This window comes from Lepidothrix coronata, unplaced genomic scaffold (assembly GCF_001604755.1).
Source record: "Lepidothrix coronata isolate B3197 unplaced genomic scaffold, Lepidothrix_coronata-1.0 Scaffold229, whole genome shotgun sequence".
In the NCBI taxonomy this organism is placed as follows: Eukaryota; Metazoa; Chordata; class Aves; order Passeriformes; family Pipridae; genus Lepidothrix; species Lepidothrix coronata.
This window is the reverse complement of record NW_016690409.1, coordinates 995137-1016492: the sequence shown is the minus strand read 5'-3', so window position 1 is coordinate 1016492 and position 21356 is coordinate 995137. Positions and strand designations below refer to the sequence as shown.

Genomic DNA, 21356 nt, shown 5'->3' with positions numbered 1-21356 from the left:
TTAATTTCAGTTGAGTTCAGAGCTGAGGATTTTTGCACTGCTGCTGCCCTCTACACAGGAGATACATACAGCAGGGGGAATGGGATCTGCTGGGCAGGGAGAGGTGCAGGAGTGCAGGATGTGGCCTTTGATCTGGTGGACGAGGCTGTTTCTCTGCATCTGCTGCTCAGGAACCTCATCATCCCTGCACTACAGAGATGCCATCCCTGCATCTCCAGGGAGGGCATGTAAGGCACTGAAACATGAAAGGACAAGTGTCTTTTCCCATTACTTATAGTGGGGTTAGTTGGGCCATATAAATACATCTACAGTCAGGAAAAGAAGACACTACTTACTTCTTCAGAACAAAGAGTGGACTATTCTGTGAGGCACAATTCTGTGACTTTAAATGGTTTTTAAAAAGTGAATTTAAAATTAATTTCGTATCTAACACGTATTATGTCTGCCTGTCTTTAAGTTTTCAGTATGACATACACCAATTTGTCTGGCAGAGCATCATGAGCCCCACCCCAGCAAGGGCTCCATTCAGAAAATGTCCAGTGCTCCAAAAGGATGAGTCACTTCTTCTCCTCACTAAGCACCGAATTCTCTCTGGCAAAGCCTACTTGGCCAAACACCAGGACTAAACAGCTTTTAAAGAAAACAAAGTAAAATTCTGATAGAGTAGGATCCTCTTTTCAGACTTCCAGAATCTGAATTTTTAACATGATTACTACAGGAAGAAATATCTCAGGTCCTGCAGCTCTGTGACCTTCCAGTCCCAAGGTTCTTTAGAAAACACGTTTTCTCAAACTGTAATTCCATGAATTTTTATTACCACTTTTAAAAAGAGCAGAAGTTACACGTTTTCCACACAGTCTCCCAGTGTTTATAAGCTTTCTCCCCCCATCCCTTTCCTGCTTACATGTAATAAAAGTCAGAGGTAGCAAGTGAAGATAAAAGCAAAAGGGGCTAAGTGTCCCAGGGGGCAGATTTGCTGTATTACTTCCAATACTTTTCAAATTGAAAATGTGGAAACACATTTGACTCATGCTTCTATTTCTACACGGCTGTTCTTTGCTTCTCAACTGTGATTCATGTGCAAGAATGAAGTCTCTATTGATTGATCAAGATCTAGCTCTGGATAACTAATCTTCCTAGATACTAGACTTATTTTACATCACTGAATTTCTCTTAATTTTTAGGTAATGAATGTGGATGGCAGATGACCTAGCATTTTAAAAAAATATTTTACAAAGTAATTGAACCAAATTAATCCTACCTGGAATTTAATGCATAGCATATTCTACATTATCTGATTTTCAGGAGGTCTGCATTAATAATTTCTTTCAAAATGCTTTTTCTCATTTTGTTGTAATTTAATTATGTCCCCGTGACTGTTGGATCCCTGTTTAGCTTCTCAGGAAATTACTCTGATATGTCAGAAGAGGCAAGGTAGAGAGTCTCCTTTTTGCCTTCTGGTCTTAACAATTAATCACAACTGTCTAAAGAGAACAGAAAGATGATTTTCAGACCAAAAAAAAAAAAGAATTCTATGAAAAATGGATTAAATTTTCCCCCAAAATTTGGTTGGGTGTATATTTTGAATTTGGGTGCCAGAAAACCCATTCCTTCATAATGCACTCCTGGGGCCACCAAGTTCATCTTCTGTGCCGTCCCGGGCTCAGGGTGCCACGCCAAGGGTTCTGAATGTACAAAAAAGCTGAGTGATAATTCCAGGCGGGGGGGAAATGAGTTCAAAGTGTTGCAGGATGAGCCTGTCGCTGGAGTACTGACTCCCACCATCACAGCCCGCATTGCTGGATACTCTGCAATTCTGGTGAGAACTTCTCGGCTGAGCCTGAACTCTCCCGCCGCATCCCCGGTTCTCTCGCCGCATTCCCGGTGCTCCCGCCGCATTCCCGCCTGGATCATCCTCCTTTCCCGGTTCGCCCCCTGCTGGGTCTCGCCGGGGACGCCCTTTCTGGCACGGCGGCAGCTGGAGGGTTAAAAGTCTGCTCCGAGTTTTGTGGCTTCTTTCCAAAAGGTTTCAGTTAACACCAAAGGTCTCCTTAAAGCTCCCTCGCTTTAATAGATTTTTCCCATCGAGTTCTCACTTTATGGACTATCATTTCCTTTTCTGCAGGGGAGCTATTTTCTGGGTCACTGATCCGACCAACTTAAAAGGGATTTCATTGATTAGATTTTATGGGTGGTTACTTCAACCATAATGTCACAAGTTGCTCGTACCTGTTAACAGCTGTGAGTCCTGCTTTGGTACCCTGTCTCTGGACATCTACAAGTGAAGGCAGGCTCCCCTCTCCCGCCTTGATTGAGTGTTTGTTAATTACTAACACATTCTTTATCCTGTTACTGCCCCAGCTGCTTTTGTCCTTTTACATTTCAGTGCCCCAGATCAGCTGCGTGGCGAAGTGTTACTGATAAAATCCCCTGTTTGTGACATGTGGCACCTTATTCCCTTCCTGTCTCTGTGTCCTGCAGTCACACAAATATCCCACAAATACCTGAAGCACTGCACACCAGGCAGCATCACACGAACAGACAAAGCCAGGAGATCACCACTTTCGAGGCAAAACTGAGCAGAGTGTTTTAAAGCGGAATTTTAATTTATTTTAATTTTTTTATTTAAGTGAAAAATGAGGAATAGAGCAAATAAAGGGAAAGAAGGCAGGGCTTGCAGGCAGTGGACTTGCAAGCAGGATTCCTGCATGTCAGTGCTTGCCTCATTGCCTTTCTCAGTCCCAGGGACAGACTGGGGAGCTGCCTGTGTGCACAGCGTGCTCCTGATCTGCTCTGGAGGATGATCTCTAGGACACCACGGTAGTTTAGTTTTTGGGACTTGTTTCTGAGCTTCATGACAGGGCAGGGCAGGACCCCAGTGAAAGTACAAGCCATGCTAAATAAGCAGAAGAGGTGAAACTACCTGTACCTAGTATAAAATCTATGAGTCTGTAAGTGCAGAGTCATCTTCACAGATTTTAAGAAACTGATTCTTAAGAGCAACAATGGAAGTGATTTGTGACTTACTACTTCTAGTTTAATTTCCTTTCCTCTAATACAGTTGCTTTCCTGGCCAGAAAATATTTGCTCTTCTCTGTGCTAAACAAAGTGCAATGGGCTTAAAAGAAAGGATATCATTTTCTGCAATGTGCCTAAAAGAAAGGATATCATTTTCTTCCAGCTTCCTTCAGAAAACACCCGACTAACAGCCCAGGAGGGTTTGCAGACTCGTGAGTACTGTTAGAAAGGAACGGGATGGCAGTGGCAGGGCTGGTACAAAACTGCATGGCTCCACTGCCAGTGCCAGTGGAGCAACCTCTCTGCTTCTCCCATTTCCAGAATCCAATTCTGAAGCACTTTTGCTTCCTACATCCCTGTCACGAGGAGCACTAAACGTGATCCTGCAGCATCAAGCCTTGGGAGCTGAAGTACAGAGAAATTCCCTGTCATTCTCTTCATGTCCCTTCACAGGACACAAGGAAAATTAATTGAGGGTAACAGTCTACTGCTCATTCCCTTTTCCCTAGAAGACATGGCCCATTCTCTGCACTTCATCTCCATACATCCTGTGCAGAGATTCCTCTATTTGCTCTTACAACTGCCCTGGTACATTATAGCAATATGACCATCAATTAACAGCACACTCTATCACAATAAAGAAGCCACCCAACCTTATATAACTCTTTTTAATTGTTTTCTTACATTATAGCATTTTGCTAAACTTATTCTGCCATAATTCACATAATTTAATTTCTCAAAGTGCTAATAATTTAATTGCTTCCTTCCTGCAGACAGAGTGCCTGAACTGCCTTCTCTCATTCAGAACATTATAAAAAGTGGCTGTCATGAATACTTAAAAGGGGTGTTTTATTCACAAGACCTTACACAGAATCGCTCTCTCCAGAGTCTGTGTTGTGTTTCAGGCAGCCACAAGGTGCAAGAAACCTACCCAGGCACTCCCTTGCATCCTGGGACTATCCTCAGTAAGTTTGGATTCCAGTGATGCATTTCACCACATGTACAGTGTTTGGGGATGTGGGAGCAGCTGCTGGATGTAAACTTCCTGACAGCTCTGCAGGTGTCATTCTGCTCCCACTGACATGTCAGAGCTGTGTGTCAGCCAGGTTTCCTGGCACAGTGGGGAGCTGTAGCCTACCAGCAGAAAAATCAAAATATGCATTGACCAGGTACTTAAACATCACAGACACCCCCTTCCCAGAGCAGTACAGTGAACTGGGGGTGTGAGCTATAGCAAAAACAAAATGTACGGGTTCCATTTAGCCTTAGGGATGACTTTCCCCTTGTCTTCTTTTAATCTTGACTACCTATTTCTCTTCCAGGAGATGACATTCCATGAACAATTATTGTATCGTCACCAGGTCTCACCTGTCACTGATATATTTGGCAGGAAAAAATAGGATAGATAAATGTTAAATATCATCGTGGAACTTTAAAGGGGAAATTTTGGGGAAAAAAAAACAACACCCAAAACAGGATGCATGCACATGACCCAGGAGACAACGCCTGGCAGGTGGAAAAGCAAAACCACTTTTTTTTTTGGTGTGCAAATCCCAGGACTGATTTTTTTTTTTTTTTTCAATGTTCTAGTCCTTTAACACTGGTATGAGTAAAACTGATTTTGGCAGCCAGGGCTTTAGTTTTTCTTTCTCCAGTTCCACGAGTGTGATTTTTTTCCAATCCTTGTCGAAGCTTCCCCGGAACAGAACTGAACATACACGAAGAGTGTTTGAAAATGACCGCAGTGTGCGTGAGAAGGGGCAGGGCCGCCGAGGGAGCCCGAGAGCGCGGGCCGAGCAACTCCTGCGCTCACAGCAGGCCCGGGGGAGCGCCCGAGCAGCCGCTATGAATGAACTTCGGGAGATTGTTCTTTTTTTTATGAATGGGAGCTCCGCGAGGGGGGGGGGTGTGTGTGTGAATGGCAGAGCTCTGCGATGTGATTGGTCGCCTAGGGTGAAGCTCCTCCCACTCCTCAGCGGGCGAGGGCCGGAGCGGGCTGGGATTGGCGGGCGTGCCCCGACACGGAGCTTCATTCACAAAAAATCGGTGAAACAAAGGAGCGGCGAGCGGGGCCCGTGCGAGCGGGGCCAATGGGCGGCCGCCCCCGGGCCCACGGAGGCCTGAGCGCGGGGCGGGGCCGCTCGGGGCTCCGCGGGGGCTGAGGGACCGCGGGGGAACCCACCGGACCCGACCCGACCCGACCCGACCCGACCCGACCCGCCGGGCGGGGCTTCTGTCCCGGGGCTGGCGGGCTCGGTCCCGACTCGTATCCCAAGTTTCGGCAACTGCGCCTCTCAGGGGCGGCGGGAGAGCCCGGGAGCGGCCGATCGCGGTCCTGCCGCGGCTGCGGAGCGCGGCCGGTGCGGAGCCCCCCGAGCGGGCCAGCCCACCGCTCCCCGCCCCCTGCGCTGTCCCGGGCGCCCGAGGAGCGCGGGCAGTGCCCGGGCAGGATGAAGGGGTACCTGGACCAGCAGGTGCCGTTCACGTTCCCGCAGGTGAGTGGCGGCTTCGCCGGGCTGGGGTTCCGCGCTGGGCTCCGCTCCGGCCGCGGGCTCCGCGCTGATCTGCTCCTCCCGTCGCAGCCCCCGGGCCAGGCGGTGTCCGGCGGCGGAGCCGTGCAGGGCGCTGGGAAGATTCCCGGTGAGCCGGGGGTGCCGCCGGCGCAGGACTCGGAAGGTGAGAGGGTCTGAGGGTGGAGGGAGGGATGGGGATGGTGGAGGCGTCTGGGCAGTGACCGGGTCCTCCCCCTGCGCCTCCGTCCCCACCTCCTCGTTCCGCGGCACCGCCGGGGCTGGAGCAGCCCCTTGTCCCTCCCCGGTGCTCCGCTGAGAATCCTTTCCCTTCTCCCGCAGAGCTCTTCCAGGACTTGAGCCAGCTCCAGGAGACCTGGCTGACTGAAGGTAGGCTCCTTCCCTTTGCTCTGTTTGGTTTTGCTCGGCTTTGAGTTGTTTGTCTTGCGAGGTTTGTCCTGCTCCTTTGCTGTGTTTGCCTGGCTCCAAACAAAAGTGGTTTTTTCGGGCTTGCCAACCTCTGGCTTGAGTAAATGAAGACGCTGAATGACACCATTGTGCTGGGCATTTGCTTATGAATGGAACTTGGCTGCTGGCCCGCTTTCCTGGGTACAATTTTCGTTTTAGGCTATTTGTAACTGGTTCGATTTTATGCTAATTTGTCACTTATCTTTGTTGTTTGCCAGAACGTCGGTATTTTCTTAAACAATAAAGTATTCTTTTAATTTGGGGAACAAAATGTTTCTCTTTCTTTTTTTTTTTTTTTTTTTTTTTTTTTTTTTTTTTTTAACAATACTTTGTGTGGAACTTCCTGGAATTAGCACTTTTCAGTTTGGTGTCTAAATTGTTTTGCCTTTGAACCTCAAGGAAAACTTTGAATTCCAGGGAGTCCCATTAATTCTAAATGAAACTAGTTTTAAACAGAGTAGTGAACTTAATTCCAGTACTATAGATGATCTATTTCCTAGAAAAAGAGAAAGAGCTGATCTGCTTTTATATCAGATTAAGAAAGGATAATGCAAACCTTATTGAATGGGTTTGGAATATAGGCAGAGGGTTTTTTTATTATTATTATTTTATTTATTTTGCATAGCCCATAGCATGTGGTCAGAGTCCAAGTGAAATCCTTGAGAAATTCAATATGTGCTTTAATATTCTAGCTTATGATTTCAGAGCACATATAGGGGAACTAGTTTCTCCCACGGCAACTCCCATTTCCAGACTTTTTAACAAGAAAAGTGACTCTCTGAAGCAAACTATTTTTGTTTTTCTGTATTCACCTGTATGCCAAAACATTTTCCTGAATGGTGAAAATATTTTTAATAATGTCTTTTGCATGTCTCCATGTTAGCATTTGTTCATGAGATTAAGGCAATAGATCACTTAAGAGTATCTTCCTAAACAATGCAGAAGAAAAAGCAAAAATATGAAATATGTTATTTATTGTCTTCCACATTTAGTTAAAAAATTCAGCTTTTTTTTTTCCACAGTTCTTGGTGTTGTCTATTGTTGATTTTGAAATAAAAGAGAAACAAACCTAGGAAGGAAGCAAACTGGAAATTAGCAATCAGGCTAAAAGGTTAATGAATTTAAACCACATATACATCTGTGTATGTGTGTATATGTGTCACTATATATATTTGTGTGATTTCAGTCATAGGGATCTCTCTTTTTTATCTTTTTAGAGTATTTTCAATAGTGTCAATTAACACCTGACTCGTCATTTTCAAAGAATAATTCTGCATACAGATGACTCTTAAAAGAAACATCTGCTGAAAAATCCCAGGCCTTGTTACTAAAAACCTAAAGTTTTCCTCTGCACCATTTCTAACAGAATCTGGTGGAATGCACTGGAGTGAAGCTGGCAGTTGCTAACTGTGTGGAAGTAGTTTCAAGCCAAATAATTTATAAAAGTGCTTCAGCATTCAGAGAAACAAAAAAAAAAAAAAATCTTCCTTGAAGAAAAGTGGCAGAGGCAGGTCCCTGTGCTGGCTGAGAGGTGGAGATCCACATCTCTGGGTGTCCTTGGGCAGAACACAAGCCCTTGAAAGCAGGGTGGGAAATGGGGGACCTGTGTCGATGCCTGAGTGACTGAAACAAGACTTTTAAGTATAGGTGCTGGTTTGGGGAGAACAAGAAAACCTCTGTCTGTATTGCAACTGTATGAAGTAGATTATGAACATAAAAATTGAAATTTTCTTCTGGCAACTTCCACTTTAGCCTTCCTAGTACAGGTCTGTAGCTGCCTGCAAACATCCCTGCCCAGCAGTGAGGCTGTGTGCTCTCATTTCAGCCTTGCCCTTCCTTTCACATCTCCTCTGTGGCCTATTGCTTTCAGCATGTAATTCTCTTAATGAGATCCTCAGCGATGCCACAGAGCCTCGGGGACACGGGCTGCAAAATCCAAACTCGGCTCACACAACGTGATCCTGGCCATTTCTCCTCTTTCAAGGTTGCTTTTTAAAGACAATTCGTAGAATGAATTTTCTAGGTGTTTTTTTCCTCCGTTCCCCACATTTTGTTGTTTACAGTTCCAGTCTGTTTGTTGTCATGCAGGTCAGTGTGAAGAGCTTGGTTAGTTCCATTCTGATTCTCTGCCTGTCTCTGTGTGGTGTTATTCCCTGAGGTTTATATTTGGCATGTCTTGTCTAGGTTAGCTTCAAGTGACTGAGATTAGTGGGCTTCCATTCCTTATGTCCCTTAACTTTGACTACATCACATTTGCTTCAGAGCAAAGTTTTGCTCTAGAGGGAGTGCAATCTGTTGTCCACTCTGCAATAAGAGAAATTGCAGGTTTGTCTGTTATACACTGGCAGCAGCATTTCTTTCAGCAATAGAAACAGACTTTATCAAATAACAATCTGCTGCAAGCCCTCCCTTCCCTGCACTAAAAGGGATGTAAAAGTAATTGTTAGAAGTAATAAAATATTCTAACACAGTATGTGCTGTGGTTAAGGTTCTCTCCCCGCAGTTTCTCCCGGGACACACCACTATTCATTAATCCCAAAGGAAAACTATCCTTAGTCACTAAAGTCATCCCAGCAGAAAGCTCAGTTCTTTCCTGCATAGATCTATTTCTGCTGTACTGTTAATTATACTGTACAAAGTGCCAAAACTAATTCTTCACCCCCTCCCTCCCTCCCTCCCTCTCTCTCTCTCTATCTCTCTGTCTCTCCTGACAGCTCAGGTTCCAGACAGTGATGAGCAGTTTGTGCCTGACTTTCACTCAGAAAACTGTAAGTAGCACGGGGAAGATCACATGTCTCAGGGGAGAAGGGCAAACTCAAATTTTGGTGCCTTTCCTGTGCTGATACCCCTCCTCTCTGTCCAGGGCAGTTTCCCCCATGAAAACTGAAATGAAACACTTTTACTGGTTGCTCTTGTTTACCTCCTTTCCCTGGGCTTGGCCCTGCAGCACAGCTGGGCTTGGTCTCTGAGTCATATATCTCATTTCTTCCTCTTTTTGACCCGGAACTGAGGATGGGCCCGTGTTTCACTCTGAGTGAATTCATGAGTCAGTTGTAATGTAATAGCCTGTTCCAGTTATAAGGGTCTGGAAAGCATTGGCTGCTCCTAACACATCCAGCTTCTTGAAATTTCCACAGAGGTCAGTGCACTGGAGAGAGAACTTGGTTTTTTTACCCTCAAGACTCAGCTGACCAATCAGCATTTTTAGATGGATTTTATATATCTGTTTGCTTCATACATTGCTACAGACAGGGAGATGGGTGCCCCACGCACAGAAAGACTCTTTTCTCTTCTGGCCCTTCCCTGGGCCTGGAGTGTTTGCACAGATGCAGGAGTGTCATGCTCAGAATACTGAATCCATCCCAGGTGTGGAGAGACCGCTGGGTCAGCACACTCAGCCCTCCCTCAACCTGGACAGTGCCCAGAGCTGTTTGTGAACAGGTCCCTCTGCTCTGACTGACGGCAGCCACAGGATCAACCACAGGAGCCAGTTGTGCCTGAGGAGCAGTAGGAGCCAGAAACAACAGGAGGCTCTGTGATCTTGTGGATTTATGCAATATATATAGTGGTGTTTTCCCACAGAAAGCCTTAAACTTTTGTAATCGCTGTGTCTACAAAAACCTTACATTTATTTTCCTGTAGGACAAACTGTACTATCAGGACATCTCCAATGTGTCATCATATTAGTGTATTATAATTTAATGCAGTGCTACATAATAATACTACTCTTAAGACATGGTTCCCAGGTATGGCAAAGACCACTTTGCATGATGCAAATCAAAACTTTGCTTTTATGTTCTGAAAAACAATGTGCAAGCTACACCTTATAACAGAAAATGTCCGTCCCAGCCCTGAATAGCTTAGGACATACCCACTCTAAATCCTTTTCAAAGTGCTCTGGATCATCACAGAGTATGTTAACACTACCTTAGGTTTGCCCTTTTAAGGCTGATGTGTCATACACACTTCACTAAATCCAGGGCAGCGCTCAGGGAAGTCCAGTGAGCAGCTGTGCATGTTGGCATTTTGTTTCTTTCAGAGCCACCTGAACAAGGACAAGGTGGTGCCATCTCCACTGACAATTCACTGGCAGATAATCATAGCTCTCCATAAAGAAGAAAAGTGTCAACTTGATCTTTCCTTTCCCTCCCGCAGTAGCTTTTCACAGTCCTCCTGCTCAGATCAAAAAGGAGCCGCAGAGCCCCTCGGAAGCCCCCCTGTCCTGCAGCCACGAGCAGCCCTTCCAGCAGCACAGCGAGCAGTGCCTTTACACCAGGTAAGGTGGCTCACACAGGGGAGAGACAGGAGCTGTTCTGAAACAAAGTGCTGCTGCATTATCTAATAATGGAGTGTGTGACAACAGCCCTGCCTGTGTGCTCAGTCCAGACCAACGGGTGGGTCAGCTCAGGCAGCCAGGTGCTGCTCTGGGCAGCTCAGAGCTGAGCAGAGTAGGTCTGGGCTTGCCTCTCTTTTCTTCTCCCTAGTGCTGTTCCTCGTCTGTCTTCATGCTGAGCACAACCTTGACATCTACCACATATCTCTCCCCCTTTCTTTCCAAAATCTGTCCCACACCACTGCCCATAGTGCCAAGCCCTTGCCTGAGCTCTAGTGTGGCTTCTTCAGCACAGACACCTTCCCTGGTTTTCTACCTGAAGGGTTGTTGCTGTTGTGTGTGGGGTCAACTAACAATCAGAGAGCAGGGTGTTTATGCTGGGAGTTTGTCAGCCTAGGTGGCTGCACAGAGGGACAGCATGTTTGCCTTTGATATACTGTTCCCAGATGCTGCCACAAGTCCTTCTAGGAGAGCTGTAATGCTCCAATATCTGTCTGACTGTTGCAGTGCCTATGATCAACCCAGACGAGTCGGAATCAAGTCCCCCAGCCCAGGAATCCTGACACAGTCACCACTCCAACAGTTCCCTAGACAGGACAGGAGCTTCCCAAGCCCTGTGGGGCCACCCCACTCCACATCCAGCTGTGGATACCTCAGTGAAAACGGGTGAGTTACTGCCAGGAGGAGGCAGCCACCGGCAAGAAGGATTGCTCTTCTGGGTGGTTCAGGGAGGAAGGGCTGCAGCATCCAGATGGAAGTGCTCTGTTTACAGTGAGCACAGGATCCCCTCCCATGGGATCCACTGCTGCTGCCTAGGGTTCCAAGTCCATAACCCTACCCCTGCTAGATTCTGTGAATGATGGGCTGTACAGCAGCTACCCTTGCAAACACCCTTCACTGGGGTCCCTTCTTCCCCCAGCTGTGAGTGAGCTCCTACAGCCCTAGTAAGAGGCTGAGGAAGTTTCTGTCCCTCAACCAGCCCCCCACCAGGGCTGAAACCAGGGGAGCCAAGAAAGCAGCCATCTCATGTCCTCTCCCTTCTTCCAGCTCTGCCTATCAGCCACCTGTGGAGATGTGCCATTCCTTCCCCTCCTCCCAAGGCGTGGCCCAGGAAGACCCCATTGCCTACCAGTGCCAGATGCCCAAGCCCTGCCTCCAGTACCCTCATCAGGGCTTCAAACAGGAGCACCATGACCCACGATACGAGCAGGAAAGCCAGGCAGGCAGCAGCCACCAGTACCCAGCAGCTGTGGTGGTGAAGCAGGAGCAGGTGGACTACATGTACGACTCAGGTGGGCAGAACGAGCTCTTTCTGACTGCAGAAACCAGGCATCAGTGGGAGTGAGCAACTCCTGGGTGAACATCCATCACTGGTGGCCTTTGGGCTTTGAAATAGTTCTTCAGGAGCACGTGTGGTCTGGGAAACTGGCCTGGGTGACTGGCTATGCAGTAGGAAACTTAAACAGTTCCATCTGTTCCTTGCATCCAAGATAAAGCTGGGACATTCACCTTCCATGCCATGTTCTAAGACCTTCTGGTAGATAGTTGGAAGCTTTAGTAAGACAGGAGGTAGAAGGTGATGTTAAATTCATTCAAACTAGATTAAAGTATGCTTTCTTTTTTTTCCCCAAGGGAATAAGTAGCCAGTGGGGAGACTCTCCAAATTCACAGTTATCCCACTCACACCATCAGTGCCATTGTACTGCTTGGTGTCCCTTGGAGTGTCAGCTTCCACCTGCTACTTCCCATAGAAACAGGGCACAGAGAGCAGAGATTTCAGGGGATCACAAGAGAAAAAAAGTTTATCATTCCAGAAATAGCTCTCTAGATACCAGGTCCACCAGGTGATCCTCTTGTTTTTCCACGAGGGATAAATCTTATTTTTTCAGCAGACCTGTCTAAAGACTCGCTACCCTGAGATTGCAATAGCCTCTTCCAGAAGGAATGTTACCTCTGGTTTCCTGGTATTTTAATGGACATCTTGAATTGTTTCCTTTAGCAGAAATAAATACATAAATAAAAGGCTCCCATGAGGGTATAAAAACCACCACTGTGGTGAGGCTGATATTACACTTTCACTGGGTAGTTCTGTGCAGGCAGGGGAAGAAAATGCAAACCCTGAAGAATGCTTTTTGTGAGAGTAGTTTATGATTGTAATAAGACCCACTCTGTCAGCTCGGAGTACTCTTCCCTCAGCATCAGCAAAATATCTGCTGAAAGCAATGGCTGAACACAGGAGTGTGAGGGAAACATAAGATAAATCTTCCCAAAGCTCCCAGTTACAGCTTCCTTTTCAGCTGGGGACAGAAAATAGATTTGATTCAGAAAACACAAGATACAGAAGACACAAATTGCAGTGCTCAGGCAGCAATACACACTACAGAGAGCATGGAAAGACCTTCTGCTTGTTTTTAAACTCAGGCTATTTTTTTCTTTTTGTTTTCTCAATTGTTTGTGAGAATGCCCATCATGATGTGAAAAAGCCGGGGAGACTTGAGACATCTGAAATGACATTTGTGAGACACTGTCTGCAGAAACATTCAGATGCTACTGCTCTGTTTAGATTATCACACGAATGTATGAAAAATGTAATGCCTTCTTACCTGGGAATGGATGTAGTTGTCTTAAACTAAGATGAGGGAGAGGTGTTATTCAAACTTAGCCTATTGCCCAAGATTCTGAATGAAGAGTGGTGTCGAGGTGACAGGCTAACTATCCCAGCTACTCTGAAGGATGCTGTGTGATAGTGCCACAAAAAACTACTGTAATGCACGATTGGAAAGATGATGCAGGTGAAGTTGTAGTTATCCTACTGACACTAACCCTTTGGGAGGGCCCTAAGAGGATGTTGGTCAGACAGCTGCACCCACCTATCCACCTCTGGAGAGCAAGATCTTTCTGCCACCTGTGTTTTTCAAACAAATGAGTTTGTTAATTGTTCTGTAGATGTTCCTGACTGTGCTTCCATGTATGTAAATGCTGAGAGTTATCCAAGCCATTCAAACACAGAAGACACATTAGGTAAGAAAAGCAGCGACTGTTTTCCTTTCCCTGCATGGAATTGCCCTCTGGTACTATCCTGGCTGGCTGTGACTGCTGGTGTTGCTTTCTCTTTCAGGCTGCAGCTACGACAAGCAGATGAGGTCCTTTACTGATGATGTCTGTGTTGTTCCAGAAAAATTTGAAGGTTGGAGAAAGGTTCACAGTTTGGGTGTAAGATAGGGTTACCCAGCAGCTTTGCTAGCCACTTGACCAGTGTCCACATAGTTCATTACGCTGTGTTCTTGCAGGTGTGTTAGCTGTGGTTCATATTCAGCTTTTCAGTATTTCAATTCTTGGGCTTTCTTAGCAGCAAATAGGCCTTCTAGCACAAGTAGCTTAATTGTGAGGTTCATCAGAGCTGCTTTTGATTTTTGCCTGTGAATTGGCCACTCTGTTTCATGTGAACTGAAATATTCCAGGTAAACATTAAACGTGTCTCTTCTTTTTTTTTTTTTTTCCCCAATGGTTTTTGCACTGCTATCCTTAAAACATCTTGTTTGTTCTCAGCAGGAGACATCAAGCAGGAAGCTGGAGGGTACCGGGAAGGACCTCCCTACCAAAGACGGGGATCTCTCCAGCTCTGGCAATTCCTTGTGGCTCTGCTGGATGACCCGACCAATTCCCACTTCATTGCCTGGACTGGTAGAGGGATGGAGTTCAAGCTCATTGAGCCAGAAGAGGTGAAACCATGGAGTTTGTCTACAGGCTGAGGGCAAGCAGCCACCGTTTCTGGGGCTGCAAATTCCCAGGTGGCTTTTCCTCTTTCCTGTGAAGTTTCTGCCTGCCAGTGGTACTCTCTAGACCCTGCAGCAAGTCAAGGTTTTTAGAAGAGGTCAAAAACACCTGGGTGACAAATATCAGGTTTAGGGAAGGCTGCTTGTATGCAAGTTTAGACTCTCAGCTATGCAGTGAGTCAAATTTCCCATTGCCTTCACTTCCCTAGATACTTGAATCTCAAGCTTGCAGTGACCTGTGCTGTCTTATCTTGCTCTACACTTGACTCTGACATGGAGGTTTGGAGTTTTGAACCCTAATGATTGCAGAAGTCCTCATAAGAATCTGGAAGAAAATATGTCCTAGTCTATATCAAAATGACATTACCAAGGTGTAATTTCTAATGCTGCCACGTTCCAAAAAACACAGTGATGCCTGACAGTATCCAGGAGATGTGTCTATAATACCTGTTCACATCTATTTTCAACTAGAGCTGCATTTAGCACTGTTCTTGCTATATATCAACTTCTATGGGCACTTTTAGTGCAGATGAATTGTTTTGGTGGGTTGATATAGGCTTACAACGGATTTCTGAGCTGAAAATCATGCAGGAATAGGAAGGCACGTGGCTCTTCCATTGTGTTCCTTCACACTTCAGCTCCTGACAAACATGGGACCCTTGAAGAGTAAGTGTAGCATTGGATGAAGCAGCTCTTTAGCACCCTCAGGCTTTCAGAGTATTGGAGAGTGAGGAGAAGTGATGACAGCAAACAAGCCCTGTAGGGTCAAGGAGAATTTCTCTTGAGTTCTACTCTTCTTGTTGTAAAGCTGCTAAATTATTGATAAGTCTATTATTTAAATGTTTGTACGTGTTGTGGTGTCACTCCTCAAAAGAGAACCAGCTAGATAATGTTCTTTTGCCCTTGGGCTGGGTTCACAGACATTTCCACACTTTATCCTGCTTTATTCTGCAGGTGGCCAGGCTGTGGGGGATCCAAAAGAACCGTCCAGCCATGAACTATGACAAGCTGAGCCGATCCCTTCGCTACTATTATGAAAAAGGCATCATGCAAAAGGTCAGTTTGCAAAGCAGGAGGAGACTATGACTTTTAAGTGATGCTTCTCTTGTTTGAGACAGGTACAGAATGTCCTTGAGCTAGCCAGGCATCCCAAGCTTTCTCTCCTCACAATCTCTCTTTGCAGCTGTTAAACAGGGAAGCTGGGAAAGAGCCGAATGTAGGCAATGTATGAGAAATAAAACAAAGGGGAATCATGATTTCTTTTTCTGTGTATGTCTGCAGCCAGGAAAGTTGGAAATTATGCAGCTGAAAGGAGATACAATCAGTCTAGACTTGCTTTTGTGAGAGAAAGGCTGCCCGAGGCTTTGTCCTATGTAGCAGGGATGGTCTGTGACAGATCCAGGGCACCAAAGAGATAAGTGGGAGTGCAACTATCACAGTACAGACTGCTCAGGGACTGCTGATGCTGTTGTTACCTGGACAAAGAGTCCGCTGGCAGCATCCCATTTCCCAGGAGCTGTTCCAGGGGAGGTCAGAGCAGCAGGAAGGCAGCACAAGGAGACGTTTACAGCTCCGACGCGACTCCAATGTTTTTGCAAGCCTTGCCAGGCACTGAGGAGCATTGCCCAGTGCTGCCTGTGGGCCTGCAGCATTCACCTCACCTCATCTCTTCCCTGCAGGTGGCCGGGGAGCGCTACGTGTACAAGTTTGTGTGTGAGCCTGAGGCCTTGTTCTCGCTGGCCTTCCCCGACAACCAGCGGCCAACGCTGAAGGCAGAGTTCGAGCGGCAGATCAGTGAGGAGGACACAGTGCCTCTTTCCCACCTGGATGAAAATGCCACTTACCTGCCAGACTTTGGGAGCTTCCCTCCACAGCTCTACAGCAAAGGCTACACGTACTAGCCCTGGTGACAGCACAGTGCTGTGTACATACGTTCTATACATGGTTGTGTACAGGAGATAGCTGGTTAGTATTCAAGTGGTATCAGCATTTTTTCAGGCCAGCACTAAGCTACGAACACCTGCGTTGGTCAGGACAAGTGTTCAGGTACACGTGTGGATAACCACCTCTCAGCAGACAGGGCTCTTGTGTGCTTGTGATAAGACCCCTCCTGTGTGTCAGGACAGCACATGTTCTTAGCCATGCAGACATCTTCCAAGCAGTGGAGCTACAGCTTCAGCAGCACGTCGGGTAACTGGTGCCTCCAGCCGGATCAAACACGCCTGGTGCAGTCCCTCTCATTGGGGAGGGAGGGGATGCTGTCCCACTGGGCTTTTTTTCACATATGAGAATGCTACAAGGCTGCTGCTGACTCTATTCCTCCAGTACATGTACTGAACCTCTGTGTAACCTGCCCTCAGCTCTGACCACAGGGACTCACCTCTGAAAGGCCAGTCTTGCCTTCTCAGGATGGCTGCAGGATAGTGGTCACAGATCTTATGCCTCCCTGGGGGAATACTTGTTTTGAATGTGCATGCTCCTGCCTGATCACCTCCTTGCTCATTCTAGGACTTTCAGGCACTCTGAGCAGGGTAGCTGGAAGCACTGGCCAGGATTAGAGCAGTCCTGTAGATGACACACCACCATTTAGGGGAACTGGAGAGGTGCCTGATTGCATTGGTCTGGGACACAGGTCAAAGCCAATGCCATGTTCAGTTAGAGGGACTGGGGGAAGCAGCAAGGCCTGAGACACCAGCTCAGCACAGAGTTATGGCTTTTCCAAACTGAACAACTTCTTCAACAAACATCCTCAGGATCTTTCAAGACCTGTCAGGCTCTTGAGTGTGCCCATCCTGGGCTTGGCTAGCAAAATCATCTAAGGCAAGAAAAGAACCTGGTGGAGGTGTGATAAAAACGCTGTACAAAGTAACCTAAACCATACATAGATCTTAATACTGGAATTCAGTCTTAAACTCCACAAACCTTTGCATGTTTGAGGGAAATCCTGATATGTTGAAAAGGCAGCTCCCTCTGCAGCCCCATGGAGGGACTGACAGGTTTTCCACAATAGTGAACATTTATGAGTACCACATCCTTATTAAGAGATGTCTTTAATTAGCAGCTCCAACCACGTTCCCAGTTAGACAAGGAGCAGTACAGTGCACCTGTACAGAAAAAGCCTGTTTCCTACTGCTTCATAATGATTTTTCAGCTGCTGAATACACAGCATTGCCAATCCCACCAGCATGGTAGCCTGTAGAGAAAATTCTGCATACTGACTGAAAGCCTGATTTCTCCCAATGACCTTCCCCTGCATGGCTAATGCCACCCTCCCAGCCTTGTCCCCGAGCAAGAGAGCCATGAAAGGCAGCATTCCCTGCCTGAGGAGAGGCCAGATGCTCAGAGCAGCCTGTTCTATGTTCTGTGCACTCCAGAGACTTGGTGTTCTGGCAGCTCCTGGCCCTCCTGCCGTGCCCTGTGCCCACCCAGCATCCCAGAAGCGAGGGTGAAGAGGAACCCTTGGATATAAGCTGCCTTTACTATTTATGAGTGTAAAAATACTATAATTAATAAATTGGTCTACATCTTTGGCCAGTGCAACTTCATTGAGCCCCTGACTGGTCCTCCCTTACCTCCTGAGCTTGCTTTGCACAGCTCCTTGGCACCAGCTTGCAGCTTTGGGTAGCTGATCCAGAGGGCTCAGGGATGCATGTTTACTTCTGAATCTTGATGGAGTTGAAGAAATGAACACTTTGCTCCCTTGACATGCTCACAACCAGGCCTGAAAGATCACAGTGAAATATGTAACCTCCAGCTGCACCTGGTGTCAGGGGAACAGTTCTCTGCAGCTGCAGAGAACACCACCCACGCTCCACACTGCCAGCACACTGGCCCCTGAGCCAAGCTCCACAGTTTTAATTAGCTTTTCCCTGAACTTCAGCCCTGTCTCATGCAGCAGCACTTCCCAGGGAAGAGAGCATGTGCTACATGCAGAGCTGGGAGCAGGACTAGGGAAGTGCAGGGCACACAGCGAGGAGTGTGGCACCCTGTCCCTGCTGCAGAGCCAACCACCCTGCCAGGGCACAGCCACTGATGTGGGCCTCTCTCTACAGGGAGAAGCACTTTCACACCAAGAGAGTGAGGTCCCTTCAAGGGAAGTATTTGTGCCTTCTGGAGGCTGCACCCTGCAGCAGCACTGTTTCTAACAAAGGAGACTGGCAGCTTGCTTTTCTTTGGTATCTCCATCTGCAGGATTCCCATGGATTTTACATTTATCCAGTATTTTTGGGGCTACCCTCTGCCCAACACACCTTCTGGAATGGGAATCCAGGGAGCTGGTTCACATTTGGATGAAATTTTAGCTCCGCGTTTCACTCGGGTTTGTACTGTCAGGGCAACAGATCAATTGCTGCAGAGCAGTTCTGGGAATCAGCAAGATCAGGTTCTCAGCTCTGAGGGGCAGTGACCTCCAAAGGGCAGAGATTTATAATAACCAGATCAGAGAGCTGGGAGTCAATAAATACACTCTGCATTTCCAGTTTAGCTAGACTGAGAGGCAGCTGATATGGGAAAGATGGTGGAGGTAAGAGAGAAGTCATAATTTTCTCCTGATGGTCCTGAAAATGACCAGGAGCTTCCAGAAGGAAGATAAGCAGCTCCCACACAACCCTATAAAATACTCCCATGGAGGTTTCCATAAGGCAGAGACTGAGGAGGAACTTGTGCTTATTCCTAAGCACCACACCTACATGTCTTTTAAATCCCTCCAGGGACAGTGACTTCACCACTGCCCTGGGCAGCCTGTACCAATTCCTCACAACCCTTCCCGTGAAGAATTTTTTCCTAATATCCAGCCAAAACCTCCTCTGGCACAACTTGAGGCTATTTCCTTCCTCTTGTGCTATCACTGGGTGTCTGAGAGAAGAGGTCAACCCCCATCTGGCTCTAACCTCCTGTCAGGGAGTTGTGGAGAGTGAGAAGGTCCCCCCTGAGCCTCCTTTTCTCCAGGCTGAGCCCCTCACACCTGCCCCTCATCAGACTTGTGCTCCAGACCATTCCCCAGCTCCATTGCCCCTCTCTGGACACATTCCAGCACCTCAACATCCTTCTTTATGAAGATGTATTATCAGAGGAAAGCTCAGGACATTTAACAACATCCCTGCCCACCTTTGTACAGATAAGAGATTTCCAACATAGGTACTTTTCAATGTGAAACATTCTTCAAATTTGCTTTGTAAAAACAACCAGCCAACCTCATTCTCCTCGATTCAGCAATAATTTTAGCAAACGTTCCAGCTTTGGAAAAAAACAATTGGAGTTTCTGGAGCTATGGAGTCAAATATGTTTCATTTGTTAGCAAAGAAAAAATAATTTACAGGTAGCTTTGGCATGACATAGCACACACTGGGCAGTCAACTTCTTTTTAAACAAGAAACTTATGCACCTTTTGCAGGCATTTTATCTGTAAGAGCACATTCTATTAAAAAAAAACCAACAGTTGTGATGTCAACATTCTAAGTGAAAATAAAACACCAGACACACTGTATAGGAAGTCTAAACATCTGTAACCACTTCTCAGACAGAGCCATGCTGCAGAGGCAATGTGCTAATTACTCCCTGACACACCAGCCTTCAGCACCCAGGAGATGGGGATGAAGGATAAGACTTGCAACCTGACCTGTGCCATTGTCCAAATATAACTGACATTCTAGCTGGGTTTCTAGAGGTTTTTCGTGCCTTATCCCAAAGCCACAGATCCTAAGTATCTCACCACTGATAGCCTGGTTAAAAGACAAATAGTTACAATGAACAGAAAAATGCATAAAATAGGAAAAATGGAAAACAAGTAGCTCCCAAAAAGCAGCCACTGTCCAAGAGCGTAAGTGGAAATAAATCCTTTTTAGCAGAGTAAAGAAACAAACTGGTGACTCAGAAAACAGGCTGGTGAACAGCCAGTTTTTAATCACCATCTTTCTGTTGTTGTTCAGCTGAGTGCCCAGACTTCCAAGTCTCAGGTTTTGTCTGTTAAGTGGCGAATGACCAACGAAGTGCTCCAAGACCCACTTCTGAGAGGCCTGCAACGTCCCGTGGAGCTGCAGCACATCTGTGCCCCAGCTGGGGCACTCCTCGGGCTCCTGCTCTGCCAGGGCTCATTGCCTGTTCATGACACAGGTGAGCTTCACAGGAATGTCTTGTCCTCCAGGACACCGGCAACGACGAAAAAGTCCCAGTCCCCCAAATGTAAAACCAGCAAGAGTGCGGCGGGGAGCTGAGCTCATCGCCGCCTGAACGCCCGGGAGATCCTCCAAGCGTTGGGCTCCTCGTAGCGATTGTACAGCGGCTCCAGACGCTGCTGCTTCTTCTGCTTGCTCAGCTTGGTCGGGTCAGAAACCTTGAAGAAAGCTGGGGCAAATTCCACCAGCCAGCGAGGATCAATAGTTGTCACTTCCCGCATGTACTCCTTGGTGGTCAGCACCAGCTCGTGATACACCACCCTGTGAGAAGGGACAGCAACTTTGGAAAACAGTTTTTCCAAACAAGAAGCAACAAGACAACAGCTGGAGTTCTAAGTTTGCTCCTCTATCTCCTTCAGCATAAGGCTCCTTATAAGCTCCAGTGCAGGCTCCAAAAGGACCATCCAGAAGAGCTATCCCTAATTTCCCCCCTCCTACTTCACAACTACTCTTCAGCATAGAATTCCTTCACTCCATTTAAAACAACCCTTTTTCCCTCTTCAACACTCAGTGTTCCAAACTCAATTTCACAATACAGAAACATGGAACTGCAGATTTCAGGCCTGGCCTTGGCTCCAAAGGTCAGTCTCATCTCTGCACGGGCACTAAGTTTAGCAGCAGAAAGAGCCAAAAGCAGACTTGAAACTTTTCTCACTCTGCTCATTGCTGAGAAATCAGCAACCTCTGCTCAGATCTGTACTTCACAAACAGTGCACACTGCAACTTCCTCTGTTATAAAGTCTGAAAAGAAACAGAAAACTCCATGCTATTGCCTCCCTTACCATTCTGGCTGCCTGTTGAAGAGAGCACTGGATGGGTGGATATAAACTACTTGTTGGTCAATGAGTGTCCGATAACCTTCCTGGGGATCCTTCTTTGCTGCATTCCTGAAGAAGCCACTACAGATGGCCTTCTGCACCCGAACTGTTGCCTTCCCACAGGATACCACATCCAGCTTGTGCCTGCCAGACGAGAGTTAAGAGAGAAAAAAGTTAGGGTTCTCCAGATTTGGGTGCGGCTACCAACATCAAGTTACCAAAATTTTATTACAATGTAAGAAAAATACGAAACAAAGTCA

The 21356-nt window shown here is 46.8% G+C and overlaps 2 protein-coding genes across 5 annotated transcripts in view; one reads left to right on the top strand and one right to left on the bottom strand.

The window, feature by feature from the left end:
• The first annotated feature begins 5413 nt into the window (after nt 1–5413).
• On the top strand, nt 5414–17540 carry ETV4 (ETS variant 4). Of its 3 annotated transcripts, none has more exons than XM_017834156.1 (12): nt 5414–5513; nt 5601–5694; nt 5871–5918; nt 8711–8764; nt 10152–10272; nt 10837–10995; nt 11377–11621; nt 13276–13350; nt 13448–13516; nt 13882–14051; nt 15060–15161; nt 15785–17131. In XM_017834156.1, exons 1-12 carry the CDS (start codon nt 5469–5471, stop codon nt 16004–16006), a joined length of 1404 nt encoding a protein of 467 aa, XP_017689645.1. In that variant the 5' UTR covers nt 5414–5468; the 3' UTR covers nt 16007–17131. The 3 variants fall into 3 exon arrangements, with proteins under 3 accessions (XP_017689645.1, XP_017689644.1, XP_017689646.1); XM_017834155.1 differs by having other exon boundaries at nt 13879–14051; XM_017834157.1 differs by lacking the exons at nt 5414–5513; nt 5601–5694; nt 5871–5918; ... (2 more) ...; nt 10837–10995; nt 11377–11621 and having other exon boundaries at nt 12474–13350; nt 13879–14051; nt 15785–17540.
• Nucleotides 7540–21356, bottom strand: part of DHX8 (DEAH-box helicase 8) — a 26134-nt gene continuing 12317 nt past the window's right edge. Inside the window, exons 22-24 of one of the 2 annotated variants that reach the window (XR_001877875.1) lie at nt 21061–21240; nt 19967–20539; nt 7540–7552 (exon numbers count right to left, since the gene is read on the bottom strand). Coding sequence is in view for 1 of the 2 variants with exons in the window: in XM_017834149.1 (XP_017689638.1) it covers nt 20320–20539; nt 21061–21240 (400 nt within the window). In the remaining variant the exon portion in view is untranslated. Of the gene's footprint in view, nt 7553–19141; nt 20540–21060; nt 21241–21356 lie in introns of those variants that run through there. The other variant, XM_017834149.1, reaches the window with a different exon arrangement.